Source organism: Curcuma longa, chromosome 4, assembly GCF_044706935.1.
Source record: "Curcuma longa cultivar G26 ecotype Majalengka, Jawa Barat chromosome 4, ITB_CL_G26_1.1, whole genome shotgun sequence".
In the NCBI taxonomy this organism is placed as follows: Eukaryota; Viridiplantae; Streptophyta; class Magnoliopsida; order Zingiberales; family Zingiberaceae; genus Curcuma; species Curcuma longa.
In genome coordinates, this window is record NC_133864.1 from 9,839,729 (window position 1) to 9,858,989 (window position 19,261).

Consider the following 19,261-nt stretch of genomic DNA (forward strand, 5'->3'; position numbering starts at 1 on the left):
CTCTTTGGCCTCTTGGAATTCTTAGAATTCTTTGACTATTCATTCAGTTTCATTTTAGTAGTAATTTTACTACAAGTTATTTTGGCATTTTACTTCTAAATCTACTACAATCTATATTTATATGTTATATTGAATTGTCTTTGACTTTAATCTATGGAACTACATGAAAGTACCATACTTCAGTGATCTGTCACCTTAAAGCATATTATTCTTTGGTTCTATCAAGTATTCACCTAGAGGTTCCAGAAAATATATCTCGCCAAAAACTTGACAAGCTTCAAATTAGGAATATGGAAAGTAGCTCAATTGACATTATAATCATCACTTGTAGTTTTTCTTTAATTTCATATTGTTTTCAATAATTTATGTTTTTTTATTATGCAACCGATCATTTGTTGTAGGTGGAGACATCCAATTTGCAGTATACATGATCGGATTAGATTCTAGGAGAATTTCAAAGCTTTCTAAAAACAAGTATTTTGTTATTGTTTTATTGTTCAGGTAATCTCGATTATTGTTTAAGTCATCATACAACTAGCAATTTAATTACTATCTTTTATCTAATGTTTTGATTGTATTATGCAGTGACGAAAGTGAGAACAGTGAAGATGAGTCTGCAAAGACATGAGACGGTTTCAATTTTTTGGCATTCATTAGAGTTGTGCAGTCTTTCGAGGTCAACGTCTTCTGCAGAGGCTCGTGCATCTAAAACACAAAGAAGTTGTTGAAATGCCATGTCATTGCACATTTTCTTTGTGATAACTGCATAAAGAGACCACTGGAAGAATGCCACATGTTGAATCCATTCTAGCTGGTTCTACATTTTGGCAGCCACCGAGATATTTTACAAATGTAGGCAGGCATGTGCCAATTTTGTTTGTGATGTTTTTTGCAGATCAAACTGATATACTGGCATCCTCTACTATTTGCATTGCTATTTAATAGTTGTATATATTTTTGCTACCTGTTATGATTGTTAAAATTAAATTTTGTTAATTATTTTTTAAAAAAATTGTTTAATGAAGCTTTTTTCAAATATTTGTATTATTGTTTTAGAATTCTGGAGCTTATTTAAGCATGAACAGAAACTTGAATATTCAGAAGTGATTCCCCAATATTTTGTGGAAAGTCCGTTGCAAGTCTTGAGATTTAATTTGGCTGCATCAAAGATTATAGGATTCCCTTTTCTTCATGTTTATCAGATGTTCTTCTTTTCATGGGCTAAGGTACTCTACTGGCACCAAATATTGCTATTATCTATTTTCATCTTTTAGTATTTTTAGTTATCAATCATATTTTTATTCTTTATTTCTCAGATAAAGTAACAAATCAATCTCTACATATATTGTATGAGTATGAAAATTAAATTTGTTGCAATATGTTGTCCAATAATACCTCATTAAATCTTAGGTGTTGTATTTGTGGAAAGATGTAGTTCTAAATAAATGTAAATTAAATTATTTTAAATATTGTATTAGATACAGCTATATATGCAACGTTAATGCTTGAATGGAATAGAGAACAGGTTACTTTTTAGAATTTTATAAAATCATTGTCGAATGATAGTTTGCACTCATGGTCGGACAATAATTTGCTCGAATCGATATACAATTTGCTATATACAGCAATTGTATAGCACAAGACAAATAAATAAATAAATGCAAGCAGAATGTCGGAGGGAGACAATCAATGATATGTAATAGCAGCATGCAATCTGGACGATTTGCTCATCAGCCCAAACAAGTACGTACTTTCTGATTTTGAACAGTGGGGTGGCCCAACTGACCATGACCGCCATGACCCCGTAACAGAATTTTCTGAGTGCATGAGAAGGCCCCCGGCGACAAAATGCCCAGTGAGTTACTTAAACATTTCCTCTTCCTATAGGTACGCGAAGAGCCAATTATTTGACATAACTGAGTTGACGAAGCAACAGATTTACAGAAGAGGACAAGGGTTCAAATCCTGACAAAGTCAGACAAGAAGAGGACAAGGGTTCAAGCAATAACTCCTACGTCATGATCAATTACAGTTTCTCGATTTACTTCCTCATAGATAGTCATGGGGCCGATCGTATGGGACCGCTAAAGTGATAGATTCCATCTTTTACAGAAGCGAAGAGAGCCAATTACTTAATCTAGATGTTCAATTTACGTGATCCAATTAATTTTATCAAGGGTAAGATGAACAGTAGATCAGGGAATACACATACTGATATATACCTGTCATCGCTGAAGAATGGAATTTGAACTATTTGATGTTCGTTGTGGCCTCCAATCACCTTAGTTATCTCCTCTACCAAGCTCACAATTTGAATTTGCTGCACAAAATGATTCGAGGAGATTCTTTTTCAAAGTCACAGAAAAAATACACAAAATGCCAAAAATCAAGGAAATAGTTTGTGCATTTCCAGTGAAAATGATAGCAATAGAGAGTAATGTAATTAGGGATAGTAAACCAGCGACATTATGCCTTAGTTTATCCTTTAATAATATTATACTAATCTAAAATATTAATATAATATTTTATTTATTAAAATTGCATTTGCAGCATATAATTTCCGATCGCCGGACTGCTACCTGACTGTGTTCTTCTTGGGGATGATTCGAGCTCGCAGTCGATTCTTCATCACGACGGTGAACTCGACCTTCTCCGACAGGTCGACCTCCTCTCCCTCCGCCGCCTCCCACTCGAACGCCCTCACCAGATTCGCCACGAAGTACTCCAGGTGGAGCATCGCCAGCCCCATTCCCGGGCAGATCCGCCTCCCCGCCCCGAACGACATCATCTTGATCTCCTTGCTCCCGGTGATGTCCACAGCCACCCCCTCGCCGCCGCCCAGGAACCTCTCCGGCCGGAACGCCATTGGATCCGCCCACAGCCGTCTGTCCCAGTTCATCTCCGCCACCAGGAAGTTGATCGACGCCCCCTTGGGAATCAGGTACCCACAGAGATCCACATCCTCCGTCACCGCGTGCGGCAGCACGAAGTGCCCCGGCGGGTGGCGCCGGAGCCCCTCCATGATCACCGCCTTCAGGTACTCCATCCTCTGCAAGTCCTCCTCCTTCAGCTCCTCCCCCTCCGGAACAACGCGATCGATCTCCTCCCGTAGCTTTTCTTGCACCTCTCGGTGCTTCACGAGATTCGCCATGATCCACTCCAGCGCGGTGGCCGTGGTATCGGTGCCGCCATTGAGGAACTCCGAGCAGAGGGCGACGATCTCGTCGTCGCAAAGTTTCCGGCGGCCGCCTTCTTTGTCGGGGAGATCGACGTTGAGGAGGGAGTCGAGGTAGGAGTAGACGAATCGTTCCTCCTCTTCCGCCTCCTCGTCGGTGCCGATTTGTCGCCGGTGTTCGTAACGTCTTCGGGATTCGATGAGGGGAAGGTACAGCTGTCTCTGGATCTCCCGCATCGACATGGCGGTTTTCACTCGATTGCGGAACACGCGTCGGGAGATGGCCGGGGCGAAGTTGAGAACGCTGAGCTTGGCGCCGTAGAGGAGGAGGGTCCTCTGCGCCCGCTCAATCTCTCGGATGGCTTTCTCCTCAAGCTTCTCGCCGAAGCACATGAAGACTAGTAAACAGAACACGGCGAACTGGAAGCTCTCCGAGGCGACGACGGGGCCGCCGCCGGAAGCGGCGGAGGCGGCGCGGAGGTGGTCGATCAGGAGGCGGAGGACCCAGGTGCGACCGCCGGCGTAGAGCTTAACGCGCGCGGGGTGGAGAATCTCGGCGGTGATGTTGCGGCGGAGAACGCGCCAGAGCGGCCCGTAGGGCGCGGAGGAGATGATGTGGTGGTCGGCGTTGGAGACGCGGGTTGCAGGGAGAGGGGGCGAGGGGCGGTCGGCGAAGGAAGCGCCGAGCCCAACGAGGGCCTTGTGGGCGATGACGCGGTCGGAGATGAAGACGGCGGTGCGGGAGCCGATGCGGAGGGCCACGATGGGGCCGTACCGGGTGTGGACGTCGCGGAGCACGGCCTCTAGGTCGCGGAGGGAGCGGCGGAGCCAGAGGAGGTTGCCGATGACGGGAAACGACGGGGGTCCCGGAGGGAGCCTCTTCCGCCGCCGGTTCTCGCCGTGGAGGAGCGCTGCGAGGAGAGCGGAAAAGGCGAGGGAGAGGAGGACGAATGGCCACAGCTCCATGGTCGTACTTGTGGTTGCTGGTCATCAGCCCGCCTTTTAATAAGGCCACACGGCGGCTTCGAGAAGAGTGGAGTCTGTGGAGGTGGTGATTTAGAGATTCAATTCAGTTAATTTAAATTTAAATTTTTATTTTTTAAAATCTTGATTATGTTAATTTATTCGGCTGAGGTCCACTCTCCATTATAAATTTAAAATTCTATTAATAAAGAAAGGTTTTGATAAATTATTATTATTTTTTTTAAAAATTCTTTGATCATCAATTTATTCGATTTTAATAATAATATTTGATCGATTATTATATTAGTATTTAGTCAATAAATAGCAGAGTTTTAGGAAGATGGCAAGTGCTTCATGACAGTTAATAATTGTCAATGTACTCACGCTTAAAGACAGCTAATGTAGCAGGTGAAGGATTCGAATCTGGGTTGTACTGGTCAGCCAAATATTTGGATGATTTGGTCAAGAAATAATTTTTTTATTCTCGGATATGGTGCATTTTAAGAACATCAAGGGAGACCCGTATTATAAAAATCATCCGTCCTTTTAATTAATTAATTTATTTTTTTTATCAAAATACACCTCAGTCTGCAGCAATTTATATATGTTTTTCGTAATACTCTCGTTCATGTGGCTTGTTGGAGCGAGCAAAAAGATTTCGTCATTCTATATAACAACTGAATGATTTAAATTTGTCAGGCGATCTAAAATAGAGATCCATCCAAAAGAATTTCTGACAGACAATCAAACGAGATTAGCATCGTCGGATAGACGCTTTTTATTTTATTTTTTAATAATTCAGATGTTCAACTAAATCCGATTCTACAAGCTGCCTATTAGGCAAATCTGAAAGCATACTCGTCCAACAACCAATTATATTTTCAAAAAAAAAATACTCTACAAACCACCTAACCAGCAAATCCAAAAGTGCCGCAACTTCTCGCTCAACAATCAACATCCTAAATTTTTCAAGAAAATATCTTATAATGCAAATAATTGAAATTTGAGCTATGAGTACTTAAATAACCCATTGAGCACTTTACTCGTTGCACCATTATCTGAAGGGCAAAATATCCTAAAAAGACGCCTCTATGAACAGGCGAAGATGGGAAGCTTACGGAAGTGGGCTCAAGAACAAGGGAAGAAAATCAAAGAAAATGAAGTAAAGAATATGGAATTAGGATGACATGCCAACTTGGATAAAGCATGTAAAGAGGTGAGGGCAACCTCTATTTTGATCCGACCAACCCAATGAATGAATAAATCTAACTCGAATAAGCTTCACAAGGAATCTATCAAGTTGGAATTGAACCAGTCAGATACAGAGGGCTTTCATGGATTCCTTTGTAGAACCAAAATAAATAAATAAATAAAAGGAAATAAATAATCAAAAGATGGCAAATCTAATATTCAAGAAAAACAACAAGACGCCTTGAGTTTCAGCAAAACCTAAGTATGCCATTTGTTTTATCAATTTTGAGGATGCAATTATTCTAACTCTTGATATGCAAGCATGATGGCATGTCAATTTGAAGTACATGGCAACATACTGAGCCCGTAATCATAGAACTAAACAATTATTTCAACAAGGTTTTTTATAAAAGAAAATCCATTACTCTCACTGCAACATCTGCAATTGCATCCTCAGCTCAACCAGGGTTTAGACGACCACAATCTGAATCAATGTTCGATTATCAAACCTGTATTTGCTGGTGGATAAACACTTATTTGGTTCAGGACATGATTTGGTGAATGCTGATCACTAAAGAGTCCAAAATCGGTGAACATTCCCTGCGCATCAGCCACTCATCAGCTAGAAAATATCCTAAATTGGTGTTACGCAAACTAGAATTGAATAACAAAATGTGAAATGTTTGTTCTCAGTCAACCACAATCTTCATCAGGCTTTAAGGCCAACATGAGATATGCAAGCAAAGGACTATTGAGAAAAGATTATAGTTCGAGGTGTCTAATGTAATGTGGGTAAAATTACCACTGATTCAACATTGTCGTATGTGTACGCCTAAAGATTAACAGTGTGAACACTGGCTAATCTCCAGCAGCAGAGCGGAACCAACCCAGAGGCGAAATGTGGAGAAAGGACAGTAGTGGCTGCTCACCTCAAAGACCCATAAAAGAGGAAGGCCAAATTGTTTTACCAGTGAACTCAACCGGACCCAAATTACTTCAGCTTGATTGCATCCGTTTTAAACTCCAATCTATCATGATCTATTGTAACCAGTCTCAAGTCAAGTTGTACTCATCTTGCCATATTCCCAGTTGAGGTTTGAACCACATGATTAATTTGGCAGATTTCTATTATTTGCTGTGAGATTACCATAGCAGTCAAGCACTTTAGAAAATGAAAATTGAGGGCCAGTTTCAAGTAAAGGGATGTAACTTAGAAAGGATTAAGGTTCAGGGCTCCCCTTCTATTTTACTCTAGAAGCATAGCATACACGATGAGCATGAGTCAACCTGTAGTGTTTATATCCTATGTTATCTTAACATGAATCCATGGACAATCAATCCCCAAAACCGGGTACTAACCTCTGCATCGTTGATTGCACAAGCCACACAATAGTGTCCCTGGAGATGACAACGAAAGAGCTTGATTAGAACAATAATTCCAAACGTACTAGGGTGGCAACTTATGAGAGGAGAGGTTATAAGTTGTAAGATCACTACTTGCCTGCATCATGTACCACTCTTCAAATTCATCAAATATTTCAAGCCGTTCAATTCTACATTATTTTAGAAGCATTATGAGAACCGATCCATTAGAAATATACACAAATAAAGCAACTGGACAAATGCAAAATTTTTCCAGTAGCAATCTTATGCAAAAAAACATAAGGTAAATAACACAGGAATAAAGTTTTTTCCGAAAAAGATAGCAGTTTGCTGACAAACACACTCAAGTTTTTAGTATCCCAACAGAAAAAGGAAGTATGGTTAGTTTTTCGACCATTTCCTCTACCTGTGTTTTTCTTCAGTATTGATGAAATCATTATATATCCTGAGCATGTCCCATGCAACAGCCCTCTGAAGCATCATCAAATGTTGTTGAAATAACTCGTGCAAACATATGCATGATGAACAAAAGAAGGGATATGAACCTGCCATCCCTGATCCAGAAAGAGTTTTTCCTTGGACAGTAAAGTGGGTGTTGCATATATGCCAAGGAGAGGGCAGCCTCGACTCTGCATTGGGGACGAAGAACATAGATAATTTTACTGAAAGAGAGATAGAACTCGGGGCAATGGCACAGTTGCAGTGCCTAAGTAATTTTTATTAAAAAAAGGGAAAAGTAACAAAATAAAAACTTAAAATTAGGGAAAGATATTGAAACACCTCAAGATTTTTTATCATTTGTTCCCCAAAAGCATCATGAGGATGTATCTGAGAAGAAAGCAGTAACATATCTGGATGTTAATTGATCTAAGATGCATAAGTAACATCTGCAAACATCAAGTTGTATCGGAAAATGACCTGTTCATATAAAAAGAATATAGCATTTGGAAATTTCATTGATGCCCATCTGACAATAGCACATGTTGAATCTGGATCCAAGTATATCAAGACACACTCTGCAATTATAAATGTTGGCAGGCTGATGACAACATCAGAAAAGCAGTTTAATTTTTTGTTTCTTAACATTGATATCTAGTAATCTAAATTAGCATTAAATTGGCAAATAGATGCCCTGTAAAGAAAAAAAAAACTCTAGTCTACAAATTGATCCACTTTTTTAGTAACAAAGAACTGAGAACATGAGTTTGATCTATGTCTTAAGTGTAATGGACATAAAGGAAGAAAGTAACTATAACAAAACAAGCTCTTGCATTTAGAACACAAAAAGATAGCAAGAAAAAAACAAGAAACACCAACCAACACAAAGGGAATGCAACATGATAAGAAAACAAGACCAGTTACGCATAGACAGAGAAATTATTGCTCCAAACAAGGGCACACAAGGGCATGCCAGTAGAACTTGGTGAATTGCATAATGCACCTGCATAGGAAAAAAAAACATCGCATGGACATGCAAACAAAGATATTTATTTGCTCTCCAAACTTTTGATTTTGCAGTCAGAAAGAACAACATTATTGGGACAAGTAGATTATCATAGAATAAAAGAACCTTTCTGTTGTAAGGTTGCTTAGACATCGTAAACAATTTGTAGAAGTGGGCATGTGAATAATAGCTAAAATTAACACAAGCAAATAAAGTTTCAAATTCTTTCAGTAGAGGAAAAATCTCAAGAATGTGCAGAAAAGTACCTAGGATTCAGCTGAGCACGGTTTATCACATCATCTAAAACTTGGATATTGCGTATGTCAGCCGGAAGTAGCTTGTAATTGTTGCTAAGCACTTCACCTTTCTCTATATATAGAAAATCTATCAGTAATTGTGAATTAACAGTGTGATATATAAATTAGTTCCTAATATAAATGGAATTTTCAAAAATTCAGATGCTTCTGTTAGAAATTATTGAAGGAATCATCATAAAGGCATTCTCTAAAACATGGATTTATATAGGTTTGTTGCTATTCAACTCTCTATACTGTGATGCTATTTGCATGGACCCAACCATCTCAACCTGTGCGCCAACACTAAGGTATGATTTTTTATTATTGTATATTCTCAACTTATAATCATATCACTGTACACTACAACTAGGACCTTCTGTGGATAAATAAAATTGCTTCAAGTTCACTTTTGCTAATTTGCCAGCAATAACACTTAATGTAGTAGATACTCACCATGCATGTATATATCATAAATAAAAAGAAAAACTACTCTGGGTGCATGCTCCAGTTTTTATGAAAGTTTAGAAATTGTAAGAATTGGATGGGTTTTCCAATTGCAAACTAACAACGTTACTAGCTTCCTATAAATCACATAATTTCCTGTTTTCTTCATGTTAAAAAGAATCATAAAATGACTTGGACCAAACATCTGTGCATAAAAGTGACCGAGTGTGATGCCTAAAAAAAATTGCAGGTAGAAAGGAAATAGTGTAAAAAACAAAAGGAAGTAAGGTCCGATTTACCTACTGATTAGAGGTAACTTACCTATAGAAATAAAAGCTTCAGGCCCAACCTTCTCCTTTAGTTGAGTATAATGTTCAATGATGGCTGCCTTCTTACTGGTGACCTGAAACACAGTTGCAAAAGTCAAACAATATCCACAGGATTTTCAGATTGCTGGGATTCTTCTAGCATGCTTTCAAGACAACAAGATCCATGGAGGCAACACTACAATGTTTGTTTTCAGAACCAAGGCATCCTTCACCCCCATTCATGATGCGTGCAAAAGTGAACAATCACCAATATCTATCATTGAAAATGTACAGTCTCATACCTCCTTAAAATCAAGCTCCACATACAGATATGGTGCCATGCCTTCGTCCTGTACAAAAACAACCAATTATAATTTTCAGATCAAAACATGGCATTTAGGCGAAGAAGAATGAATCAAAACTTGAATTAGCATGTAAAGCTAAAAAATTCAATGATGTATCTTATACAAGATATAAAATTCCTCCATGACAAGAACAACAAAAATACATCTTTGAGGTGGTATGAGTGCAAAATTGTTGTGGCCAAGACATAAAATGAAACCATTTGAGAAATGCTAATGGTAAAAGATCACATACTAGTAACTGAAAGTAGGTAGTATCAAAGCCAGCTCCAAGAGAAAGAATCTGCATCTTTGAGTGATTGTCGTCACTTGTCTTTCTTTCAGTTTTAAGAAACTGAAGTAGAAGCTTCCTAAGAGCAGCCCAACGAGCATAGTATCCTTCAACAGCATGGCAATGTGAAAGGAAATAGTGTCAGCAGTTTGAAAAACAAAAGCTAAAGGTAAATAATGACTAAAATGACGTTAGTGACAGCTAATCTAACCACGATTGATTATGGGTGCTCTCCTTACAGGCCTCCTAACAAATAAGCGGACATATTCATCCTTCATATAACCCTTCATAATGCAGGACCTGTTAAAGCATTGGCATACAATTAGTTCAGGTAATGTTAAATTGCAACAGCCATGTTAAAGATAGTTTTGTTTCAAAAATAGCTAGATATGTAACTGCACAAACATGATGCTGAAATCAGAGAAAAACTATTAATTCATATTCATGAATATTAATGTCAATGCTTCTAGTAGAGACCAAACTTGTTGCTATTATTGATCATCCAGAAAGAGAAAATAAGGTGTTAAGCTATGCTGCCTACCATCCATATTCCTCAAATTTATAAAGGTTTGTTTTGACCTTAATGTTTCTGCCAAACAAGATGCAACTGCTGATTCATTCCAACTAGTGCGTGTATACAACATTGGGTAATGTCGGATACCATAGCTACACAACTCATTTTAATTGCATTGACTTAGAAATAATTCAACACCCTGGAGTATCAAATTGTAAGTCCTAGAACCTCCAAGCCCTCCAGTTGTCCAAGCTCAACGCTTCCTACAAGCAATTGTGAGATATACAAGTTTGCATATGATCTATTAGGATCCCGTCCACTTAAGATATGAGAGAGTCAATTATTGAACCAACTCTCATGGATAGGGTTCGAATAGGAAGTGTAGTAATAAAGCTATAACATATTACAAAACTCTGCTAGCTATAGCAATCTAGCTTGAACTTTTATCAGGAACGAGGCTAGAGGAGTTTAAGTGAGGTGAAGTTTGGTTGAACTGTGGCTAGGTGGAGTTGGGTTCACCAGAATTAAATTTAGTTTGGTCGAGGCTAGTGAAGTGAATGTGTTGGGTTCAACTCGCCCAAACTGCAAGTGGCTTGGCTGAAGCTAGGTTTGCTGAGTTTGGGTCAAGTGAGGTGAATGTGTGGGATTCAACTGACCCAACTAGGCTTGTTGGGTTTGGGTCAAGTGTTGAATAGAGTTGCAGGATTTAGTTAAGGGGCCGAATTATACCGGAGCATTGGCCTGGAGTTCTTTGGGTTATATGGATTGAGGTGAGGGAAGGTGGCAAAATGGCTGAAGTGTGGTTAGAGGTAAAGTTGGACAAAATGTTGTTGCCTAGTATGCCATCCAAAATCTCCAAATGGCTGAAGTTCCCCTCCATTTATAGGCCCTAGGGCAAAAGATATCAACAACTAGGTACATTAATTCACTTCAATAATCACTTCAGAGTTCAGACTACACTCAAGTCACCTAATGGGTAGGTTAACATCTGATCTGAAGTGACCATTTCAGTGCCCATCAATTTATGGGATGAGTCCGTACTTGTTCCCACAAAAATAATTTGTAAAATTTAAATACTTTACCATGTTGAGACCCACTACTGTTTTTTAGTTCTGATATTTTTCAAAAGGCTCTGCTTGAATGATTATGATTATAATGCAATATTAGTAAACATATCATGTTGTTTTTATGCTAGTAAATTCTCTGTAGATAATTCTATTGGTGCAATAAAGACTTTGCAGTTATTTTAGTTAGTCCGCTGCGGACTTTGTAGTCAGTGATTATGCCTTTGTGCACTATGTGGTTAGTTCTTCTTTTGTTTTTCTACACTCTATGCATGGTATATTTATCTGTTCCATAAATACACATATATTCCAAATTCATCCATATGGTAAAAGAGAATCATTCATTACACTATGTTACAAATATTTTAGACTATTATAGAAATTATATATCAAAGGATTTAGTTTAGTTTTTCTTGTTGTAAAGATTTGCTCTTGAAGGTGTACAGCATATTTTTCATGCTCTGGACGACCGAAAGGCAACCCTCGTCTACTTCATCATTGCCTACCAAAAATTAACCACCGCTATCACCCATTTAAGGCCCTTGACCACCCCCACAAACGATAAGAGAAAATTAGGGTTGAATTGAATGAAAACCGGGGAGGGAAATAGGTGGAATGAAGATGCTCGAAGCAAAGGGATCCTCACGAATCAGTTAAAGAAAAATATCCATCGACCAAAAATGAACAGAAAATAACAAATGAGATCGAGGAAATCCCCAATCCGAGACAGTCGGTGGGCGGCGCACAAAAGGTTTGATCGCTACAGTCTATTTCAGTGAGAACGAATGAGAAAAGGGCCAAGCACGCACAGTTTGCTGGCGGTAGCGTCGTCGTTAGTGGCTTGAACGGCGACGGTGACGCTGCCGGCGCTGAGGGGATCGACTCCACGGCCACGGCTTCTCTCCATCGTCCGCCGCTCCCGTCGGGGCCTCGCCTCGGTCTCGGTTTTGGTTCTCGTATGTGTTGTCGGGTTTGACCCGCCATAGTCGGATTTAGCGTCGGGTTGATCCGTACAAGTACAAATGTACAATGTAGCGTCGTACAGGGTGATTAAAATTTCAATTCCATAAAATGAATTAATTAATTTAAAATTTCACTTCGGTCATAATTTTTTATTAATTATTTCAATTAAAATTTTTCAACTTGAATTATAAATTTTAAAAATTGATTAAACTAATTAAATTATTTAAAAATTTTAATTTTATATTAAATCGGTTTAATTTTTATTAAAAAGTTCGCGACTTTGCAATTAGACAAGTTTAAAAGAAATAATTATCACAAAACTAGATCAACAGTTAGCTGATCCTAACATATCAATCGAGTAATATGTCAAACCGATTCGGTTTAATTAATTTAATTAAATTTTAAATTTTAAAATCAAAACTGAATTGAATAAACCGAACTAATTAAGATTTAAATATAAAATAAAATTTTTAAAGATTTTGCTCGCCTCTAAACCTAGCCCATTCAATTCACCCAACCCATTCAAAATGTGTTTTTAAATGCCGTACAAAGTAAAAAAAAAACAAATGTTAATAATTAAATAGAGTAAAAAATATATATTCTTCCAAAATGAAGTGAGTAACTAAATGTAGGAAAATTTATTCTGCTAACTCAACCTGCATCATGAGGCTCATAAAAATTATATATTTCAAACTAACAAATGACGATCTTAAAATGGTATCTAGAATGGAATTGACTACAAAAGAGATGAGAGACAGACAATTTTACAAGGAATAAATTCAAAAAACTTGCATATCACATCAAATATCAAAATACATACATAAAACTCGTTATATAACAAATGCTCACCAGCATCCATCCTTAGACACCATACACATTATCACAGCATACACAAGCTTGATACATAGGAACTTTTCTAGTATGGGATGTGCACAATTTATATTTATAATAATGTTCATAAGCTTATTATTCTACCCCAATATAAGATGACCATAAATAATATCATAAAACACTTGAATAAACCAACTCACCTAGAAGCATTTAATTAGCAAAGGCAAATCCCAGGTCTGCATCTTGATCACTTGCCTTCGATTTTTTTATCATCTTTGCCATTTTCTCTCTGAGAAAGATACAACTTTAATTTATCAAGTCAGAAAACTAAAGTGTTCAAGAAGGGTGTGTCAAGGATATACAAAAAATAAATTGATCTTTTTCTTAGAGCTTTTTGGATAAGTAGTTTATAGATTCAAATGCTAAAATATATTATATTGTGAATTAGATGTATACTCACCCACCCATGAAGAGAGAGTGTGACTTTAGCGATTAGTCAAATAACTTCAACATAGAACAACTTTAACAGAAATAACTTTATCTTGAAGGTGACGAACTAGAAAATGGCACAATGCCCAACCCCGTCATTTTTCCCCCTCCTTTACCCATTCCAAACACTAGAAAATGGCAATTTGACCTTAAAATGATCAAAAAGACATCACAGTTTGGGTCCTAAAGTTACCAAAAATAGTCATAAAATCACCAAAAAAGATCCTATATGTATATTTTTAAATTAGTTTGTAAAATACTTTATAACTCCTTTTTCAATAAAATAAAATTTTTAGTTTAAAAGAGCTTGGGCAGTGCTGTGATCTCTCAGCCTTCCATGCTAGGCCTGGACAAACTTTAAGTCTCCTTCTAGGATGTTCTCTTATTGCAAATATGACAAAAAATTTAAGGAGACAAATATGCAATAGGATCTGCAGTCAACACCAATGTTCACAGAAGCAGTAGTAGCTTACCTGCAGAAGTGTGAGGAGAATGAACACCGTTGGCCTTAGCATCCTTAGCATTTGGTTGGGCTTGTGATGCTGATCTTTGCATGCGTGGGGATGAACTCTGCTGTCCATTTTCGATAGGCAAGGAATGTCTCTTTTTCTGCTGATTATCTTGCATATCGGGGCTGGACTTCTGAGATGTACTGACATAGGCTTTAGCTCTTGCTGATGCAGTGGCTTGCATATAACCTGGAAGGGAATTGCTACTACTAAGCCTAGGTTCCTGTTCAACATTATCAGTCTTTGCCATCCCGAATGAGTTGCGCCTCTTTGGAATTTTCACATCCTTGGTTAAGTTTTCCATGCTACTTCTTATGCCTGAATCATTATTTGGACTAGATGATGGCTTTTTACCAATTAATTGCAGCCTTTGTCTATGTGTAGACATGTAATCATCCTTCTTTTTCTTTATAGAGTTCTCAGATATACCATTAGATGGGGTTCCATGTGGATCAGCTGCCAATTCGTAGTTTATTGGAGGTCCTTCAAGTGATCTACCTTGTTCTGTTGTGAGTTCCTGATGAGTCGCCACATCTGATGTGGTTGGCTCAACCGGATTGTTATCTAACTGCGTTAAGTTGATGGAAGCAATTGAATGTGCACTCTCATCATCTTTGCCATCAGGTCTACCACTACCACTCAGACTGGGAAATTCAAAAGCATTCTCTGTGTCAGCAGCAATCCCATAATTCTTATTCTCCAAGGTTCTGATCTCAAGAACAATTTCCCCGCCTTCCGTATCAGATTGGTCAGGTGAATCAAGCATGGAAGAGATAGAAATTTCAGTCCCACAGTCTGATGCTGCAGTTTGAAGCTTTGAATCGTAGAATACTGAGGTTTTAGCTGAAATTTCTTCAGTATTATTATCTGCAAAAGAACTTGTGTGAATGGTCTGGTTTTCTGATTTTGATTTTGATGAGGCAATTTGAAAAGCAGAATTAACAGATAGGCCAACAGCTAACTTTGAACTCAACTCTTCAAACTTCGACTGAGCTGCAACAAATGTTGGGTTGCATGGTTTTCTTGAACTAATTGCAAATTTCTTACCTCCAGTCTCCAGAATTTCAGAGGATGCCTTTCCAGTATCATGGTTGAAGCTGCCTTTCCTAACAGGTGAAGTATCACCTGTTAATCCTGAACTTCTATTTGCCTCTGCTTGTTTGTTGATGGCTACGCAATCCAATCTCTCATCATTAACAACCTTTGATTCAGTATGGTCCAGAATGTCCAAAATATTATTTTTGCATTGCGATCTCTCTGCATCATCCTTCTGTAAATAGTTTGAATTATATTGAGCAGCTACAGAGGTACAAGACTGAAAGCCATCGACGTTTTCAATCATGAAGTCATGTTTGCCATCATCTGCCATCATCAATTTGCTTGTAACCAACATTGGATAAGAAAAGTCTGAGGAAACTGCATGAGGAATTGATTTCTTTGGTACGCTCTCAGCAACATCAGTTTTCCCTTCTAGCAGCCAGTGGCCAATGTCAAACTTTTTCACAGGTTGTTGGTTTACTCCTGATGAAGTCACAGCTGTCCATCTCTTCAACCACTTCCATACTGAATCAGACTCTGATGGACCACATTTGATAATGATTGTTTTTTTCCTAGGTGTAATCTCCAAAAGCTAGACGAATTAAAAGATGTCAGTTCATTTATAGCAGAACAGACTCAGAAATGTATCCACTATACGAAGACACAAAAAATTAATAGCCATACCTGACGAGCAAAGCTATTTTTAAGTAATTTGTTAATCAGCGACTTATCTGGTTTATTGAAAGAATCTCCCTCCTCCTAAGACAAATTAGAAAGTCAAAATTGTCCCAGTTAAGGCTTAAAACACAAGTTTCTTGTTACAGCATATTAGTTAGTTTGTAAAAATAATTGGAACTAAAGCATTGTAAAGATTGAAAGGCCATGTGTCATAACGAGATTTCATCTTGTTATTGAACTCTAAGAAAGGCCATAGACATGGAAATATTCAGGTCATTTAAAGATATGCTAGCTATGCACTTACACTGAGTAGAATTTTCTTTGCTATTTTAAAATGAGAAATTAACCATGAATAATGAAACCCCAAGAATTTGTGTTGCCTGAGCACTTTTGAATTAAAAGAAGACATGCCAATCTAAATACTAATTGCGCTCATCAAATAGAGAAATGAAAGCAACATAAACAAAGTTGTGCAAATATTTGATACATTTTGGATTTTCTGGTACTTATAAAGGTTTCATCATATGTAACATAGTAACATAAGTAAAACTTGATGGATATCTGATACCAACCTGGAAATTCCCATTATCGGCTGACCTTAACTTCTTAACCAATTGACGAGTAATACGAGCCCTTACAAGTGCTTGCATTCTGATGATGGCCTGGATACACTGCAAAGTTCCAATAGCCTGCTTCCTAACCAGATATCCACGTACAATTGCTTGCAACTTGACAATGCACTTGAGTTTGTGAAGTTCTTCCCGGGCCTAAATTTATCATGAAAATTAAGAAAAGCAAGACGTAAATGATAGAATAGTGTAGGCTCAGAAATAAGTTAAGAATGTACCAAATATCCCCTTATATATGCCTGAAAGATAACTACAATAGATTCACTGAGAGTAGGACCAACTGGAGTTGCAATTCTGTTAGAAAGGGCTGAAGTAGCTTCTGTATTTGATATCTCTGATGGCAATTGAGAAGTTTTGGTTTGCTTTTCTTGTTCCTGGACCGCTTCTGGGAAAGAAAAATTTGGAGATTGGAAATTAGCAGTAGGAAGTTCTTGGTTTTCCTTACTGGAGCAAACAGATATGGGTTCTGAGATCACTGTGTTGCTTAGGACACGATGCTTAGACGATCTCTTTCGGAAACTCCACCTACGCTTGTCTGCTGAAGTTGCAGCCTGCCAATAACCAATAGTTTTAAACAATGGCAAACAAAATTTGAAGGCTCTGTTTAAAAAAAGAGAACTTGAAGACAAACAAATTACACCTCAATGTACACAAGAAACAAGAAGAAAAAGAAGAAGATTGGAGCTTGTAAAATATTCTGATGTCAACAATTTCATGAACATAGAAGTACTGACATAAGATGCTGTTGCCAATCCCTAATAGTTGGAACTTACTTTTGCTGTTGTTGGTTGACATCAAGCCTTCTATGCCTTTTTATTCTTTTGGTGAAATCCTCAAGACAGTTTTTGATGAAATCTGATTTTTGTTTAATTACATAGGGAGGAAAAGGTACAATCTATGAAGATTAAAAAGATGTAGAACCACATTTCCATCTGGGATATAGTAGAGATGAACCATATAATCTACCTAGCAACATATAGCAAGTTCAGTACTTAAGACTATTGGAAAAAATGGCCAAGTAGTTTAACCTGTCTAGCCTCTGACTATTATCCTCGCCATACATTCAGCTTACTCCCTATTTTTCTCGGATTGAGATTCTATGAATAAGCAGATACGAGCAATTTTCATTCCCAACTTTTCTTGTCTACACAAGTATCAACTTTGTCCAATACATCAGATATAAGACTGCTTAATAAAGATTTATTGAGAAAGATCTACTATAATCTTAATAACACGCGCATTTTTAAGGCGTGTGATTAAAGGAGTAAAGATCACTCGAATTAAGAAAAGCGTTCCTTTACAGCTACTAAGCAACCAATTTTCCAGATAAATGAAATACAAAACATCCAAAAGCAAGAATCACGATGCAAAACAGACACATTTATCGAATAACCCAAAGAGCAGATCAATAATGCAACAAATAATTCAGTTGCAGCATGGCATTTGCGAGATCCATGGAAACGGATCTGATCCAAGACGCCAACTTCCAGCAAAATCCCTCACGAATCCACACCATTCCCATTCTCAACTCCAGCAACACGGACACGAGATCCGCAAGGACAATGACAATCGACGGTGTCAAAAAAAAAAAAGAAACAGAAACAGAATGAAGTGTACCTCTTCCGGCAAGAGATCATCATTTTCGACGGCGTCCCCTCCGCCTCCACCGCAGCCCATGATCTTGAAGCATGAGCTTGCCGGCTTGCCCATCGCTTCCGCCTCTCGTCTCGCGCTCTTCCTCCGAACGATTTCGTACTTTCTTCCTGCGCTTGGTGTCGAACACTGAGTGTGAGTGAGTTCGATCGCAGCAAGAGCAGCTACGTCGGTTAAATTAATGCGATCGATTAAATTAAATTCCGCCGGAAACCGACGGATCCAATCCGGTTAAATCCCGCAGCTGACGTCCGCGTTGGTTGACCTACCCAAGACCTTCTCCACCGCTTTCGTTCACCCAATTCGTGGGACCCATTAGTTGGTATTTCACCTGGTGGTGCTGAGTGAGTTAGGATCGGTGACCTTCGACTTGTTCCGAGTAGGAGGCGGTAACCGCACCGGAATGTAGCGCACCGCTATAGTACGGCCTTGCCCTTGGGACTTGGGCTTGAAGCCGAAGCGTTGTTTAGATGACGAGGGCTTACGGCGGCCTTAACCATGATTACCATTGACGGTTCGAAATCATTGATTGTGATTTATTCAAAATTATTATTTTTTATTAAAAAAATATTTTTAAAATTTTAAATTTATAAAAATAAAAAATATGAAAAACATGTAGTTGACTACTTACCCCTTAACTATAAAAAAAAAATCAAAATCCGCATAGTTTATTTACATTTTTATCCTTGTTAATTGGATCGGACTTGGTCTTCAAGTAATTTATCTTGTAGCGGATAGTAAGCAGTGGACAATAGCCGAATTTCAATGAAATCGAGATAATACCCTCTTTCATAATAATCAACTATAATTTTTTGATTTACTTCTTTATAAATAATTATAAAATCGATTATATGAAACTGTTGGATAGCAGATTCCATTTTTTACTATAATTTTCCTCATTTAAACTAAAAAAATCTCCTACCCATTTAATCTTAAATTGGATGCCCGACACAAGATCCGCTTACGTCTAGTCCAATCGTCCAAATTAAAATATAATTATTAATTATTAATTTAAGCATTATAAATAGTATCTATTATAAGTTTTAATATTTAAAA

General features: G+C 38.0%; 3 protein-coding genes across 3 annotated transcripts; all 3 read right to left on the bottom strand.

Moving 5' to 3' along the window:
* Positions 1–2,292: 2,292 nt before the first annotated feature.
* On the bottom strand, positions 2,293–4,141 carry LOC141826141 (cytochrome P450 89A2-like). The gene is made up of 2 exons (XM_074713389.1): positions 2,580–4,141; positions 2,293–2,320 (listed from the first exon to the last, which is right to left on the bottom strand). The coding sequence occupies exons 1-2, from the start codon at positions 4,139–4,141 to the stop codon at positions 2,305–2,307; spliced, it is 1,578 nt and encodes a 525-aa protein (XP_074569490.1). The 3' UTR covers positions 2,293–2,304.
* A 1,406-nt stretch (positions 4,142–5,547) lies between these two features.
* Positions 5,548–12,373, bottom strand: LOC141827379 (leucine carboxyl methyltransferase 1 homolog). Its single transcript, XM_074714603.1, has 13 exons — positions 12,225–12,373; positions 10,049–10,137; positions 9,802–9,944; positions 9,507–9,554; positions 9,218–9,299; positions 8,423–8,525; positions 7,631–7,751; positions 7,493–7,540; positions 7,258–7,341; positions 7,119–7,183; positions 6,831–6,882; positions 6,689–6,727; positions 5,548–5,929 (listed from the first exon to the last, which is right to left on the bottom strand). The coding sequence occupies exons 1-13, from the start codon at positions 12,320–12,322 to the stop codon at positions 5,819–5,821; spliced, it is 1,083 nt and encodes a 360-aa protein (XP_074570704.1). The 5' UTR covers positions 12,323–12,373; the 3' UTR covers positions 5,548–5,818.
* An 810-nt stretch (positions 12,374–13,183) lies between these two features.
* LOC141828035 (protein IQ-DOMAIN 32-like) lies at positions 13,184–18,329 on the bottom strand. The gene is made up of 6 exons (XM_074715384.1): positions 18,170–18,329; positions 16,771–17,103; positions 16,496–16,690; positions 15,930–16,004; positions 14,172–15,837; positions 13,184–13,498 (listed from the first exon to the last, which is right to left on the bottom strand). The coding sequence occupies exons 1-6, from the start codon at positions 18,260–18,262 to the stop codon at positions 13,479–13,481; spliced, it is 2,382 nt and encodes a 793-aa protein (XP_074571485.1). The 5' UTR covers positions 18,263–18,329; the 3' UTR covers positions 13,184–13,478.
* Between the last annotated feature and the right edge of the window lie 932 nt (positions 18,330–19,261).

Coding starts and splice junctions, on each gene's coding strand:
- LOC141828035 (XM_074715384.1), bottom strand. CDS start 18,262: ATGGGCAAGCCGGCAAGCTCATGCTTCAAGATCATGGGCTGCGGTGGA. Junction 17,104..18,169: donor ATGATCTCTTGCCGGAAGAG/GTACACTTCATT, acceptor GGTTATTGGCAG/GCTGCAACTTCAGCAGACAA. Junction 15,838..15,929: donor AAAATAGCTTTGCTCGTCAG/GTATGGCTATTA, acceptor TAATTCGTCTAG/CTTTTGGAGATTACACCTAG.
- LOC141827379 (XM_074714603.1), bottom strand. CDS start 12,322: ATGGAGAGAAGCCGTGGCCGTGGAGTCGATCCCCTCAGCGCCGGCAGC. Junction 10,138..12,224: donor GACGCTACCGCCAGCAAACT/GTGCGTGCTTGG, acceptor ATGCTTTAACAG/GTCCTGCATTATGAAGGGTT. Junction 9,945..10,048: donor AGCACCCATAATCAATCGTG/GTTAGATTAGCT, acceptor ATGCTGTTGAAG/GATACTATGCTCGTTGGGCT.
- LOC141826141 (XM_074713389.1), bottom strand. CDS start 4,141: ATGGAGCTGTGGCCATTCGTCCTCCTCTCCCTCGCCTTTTCCGCTCTC.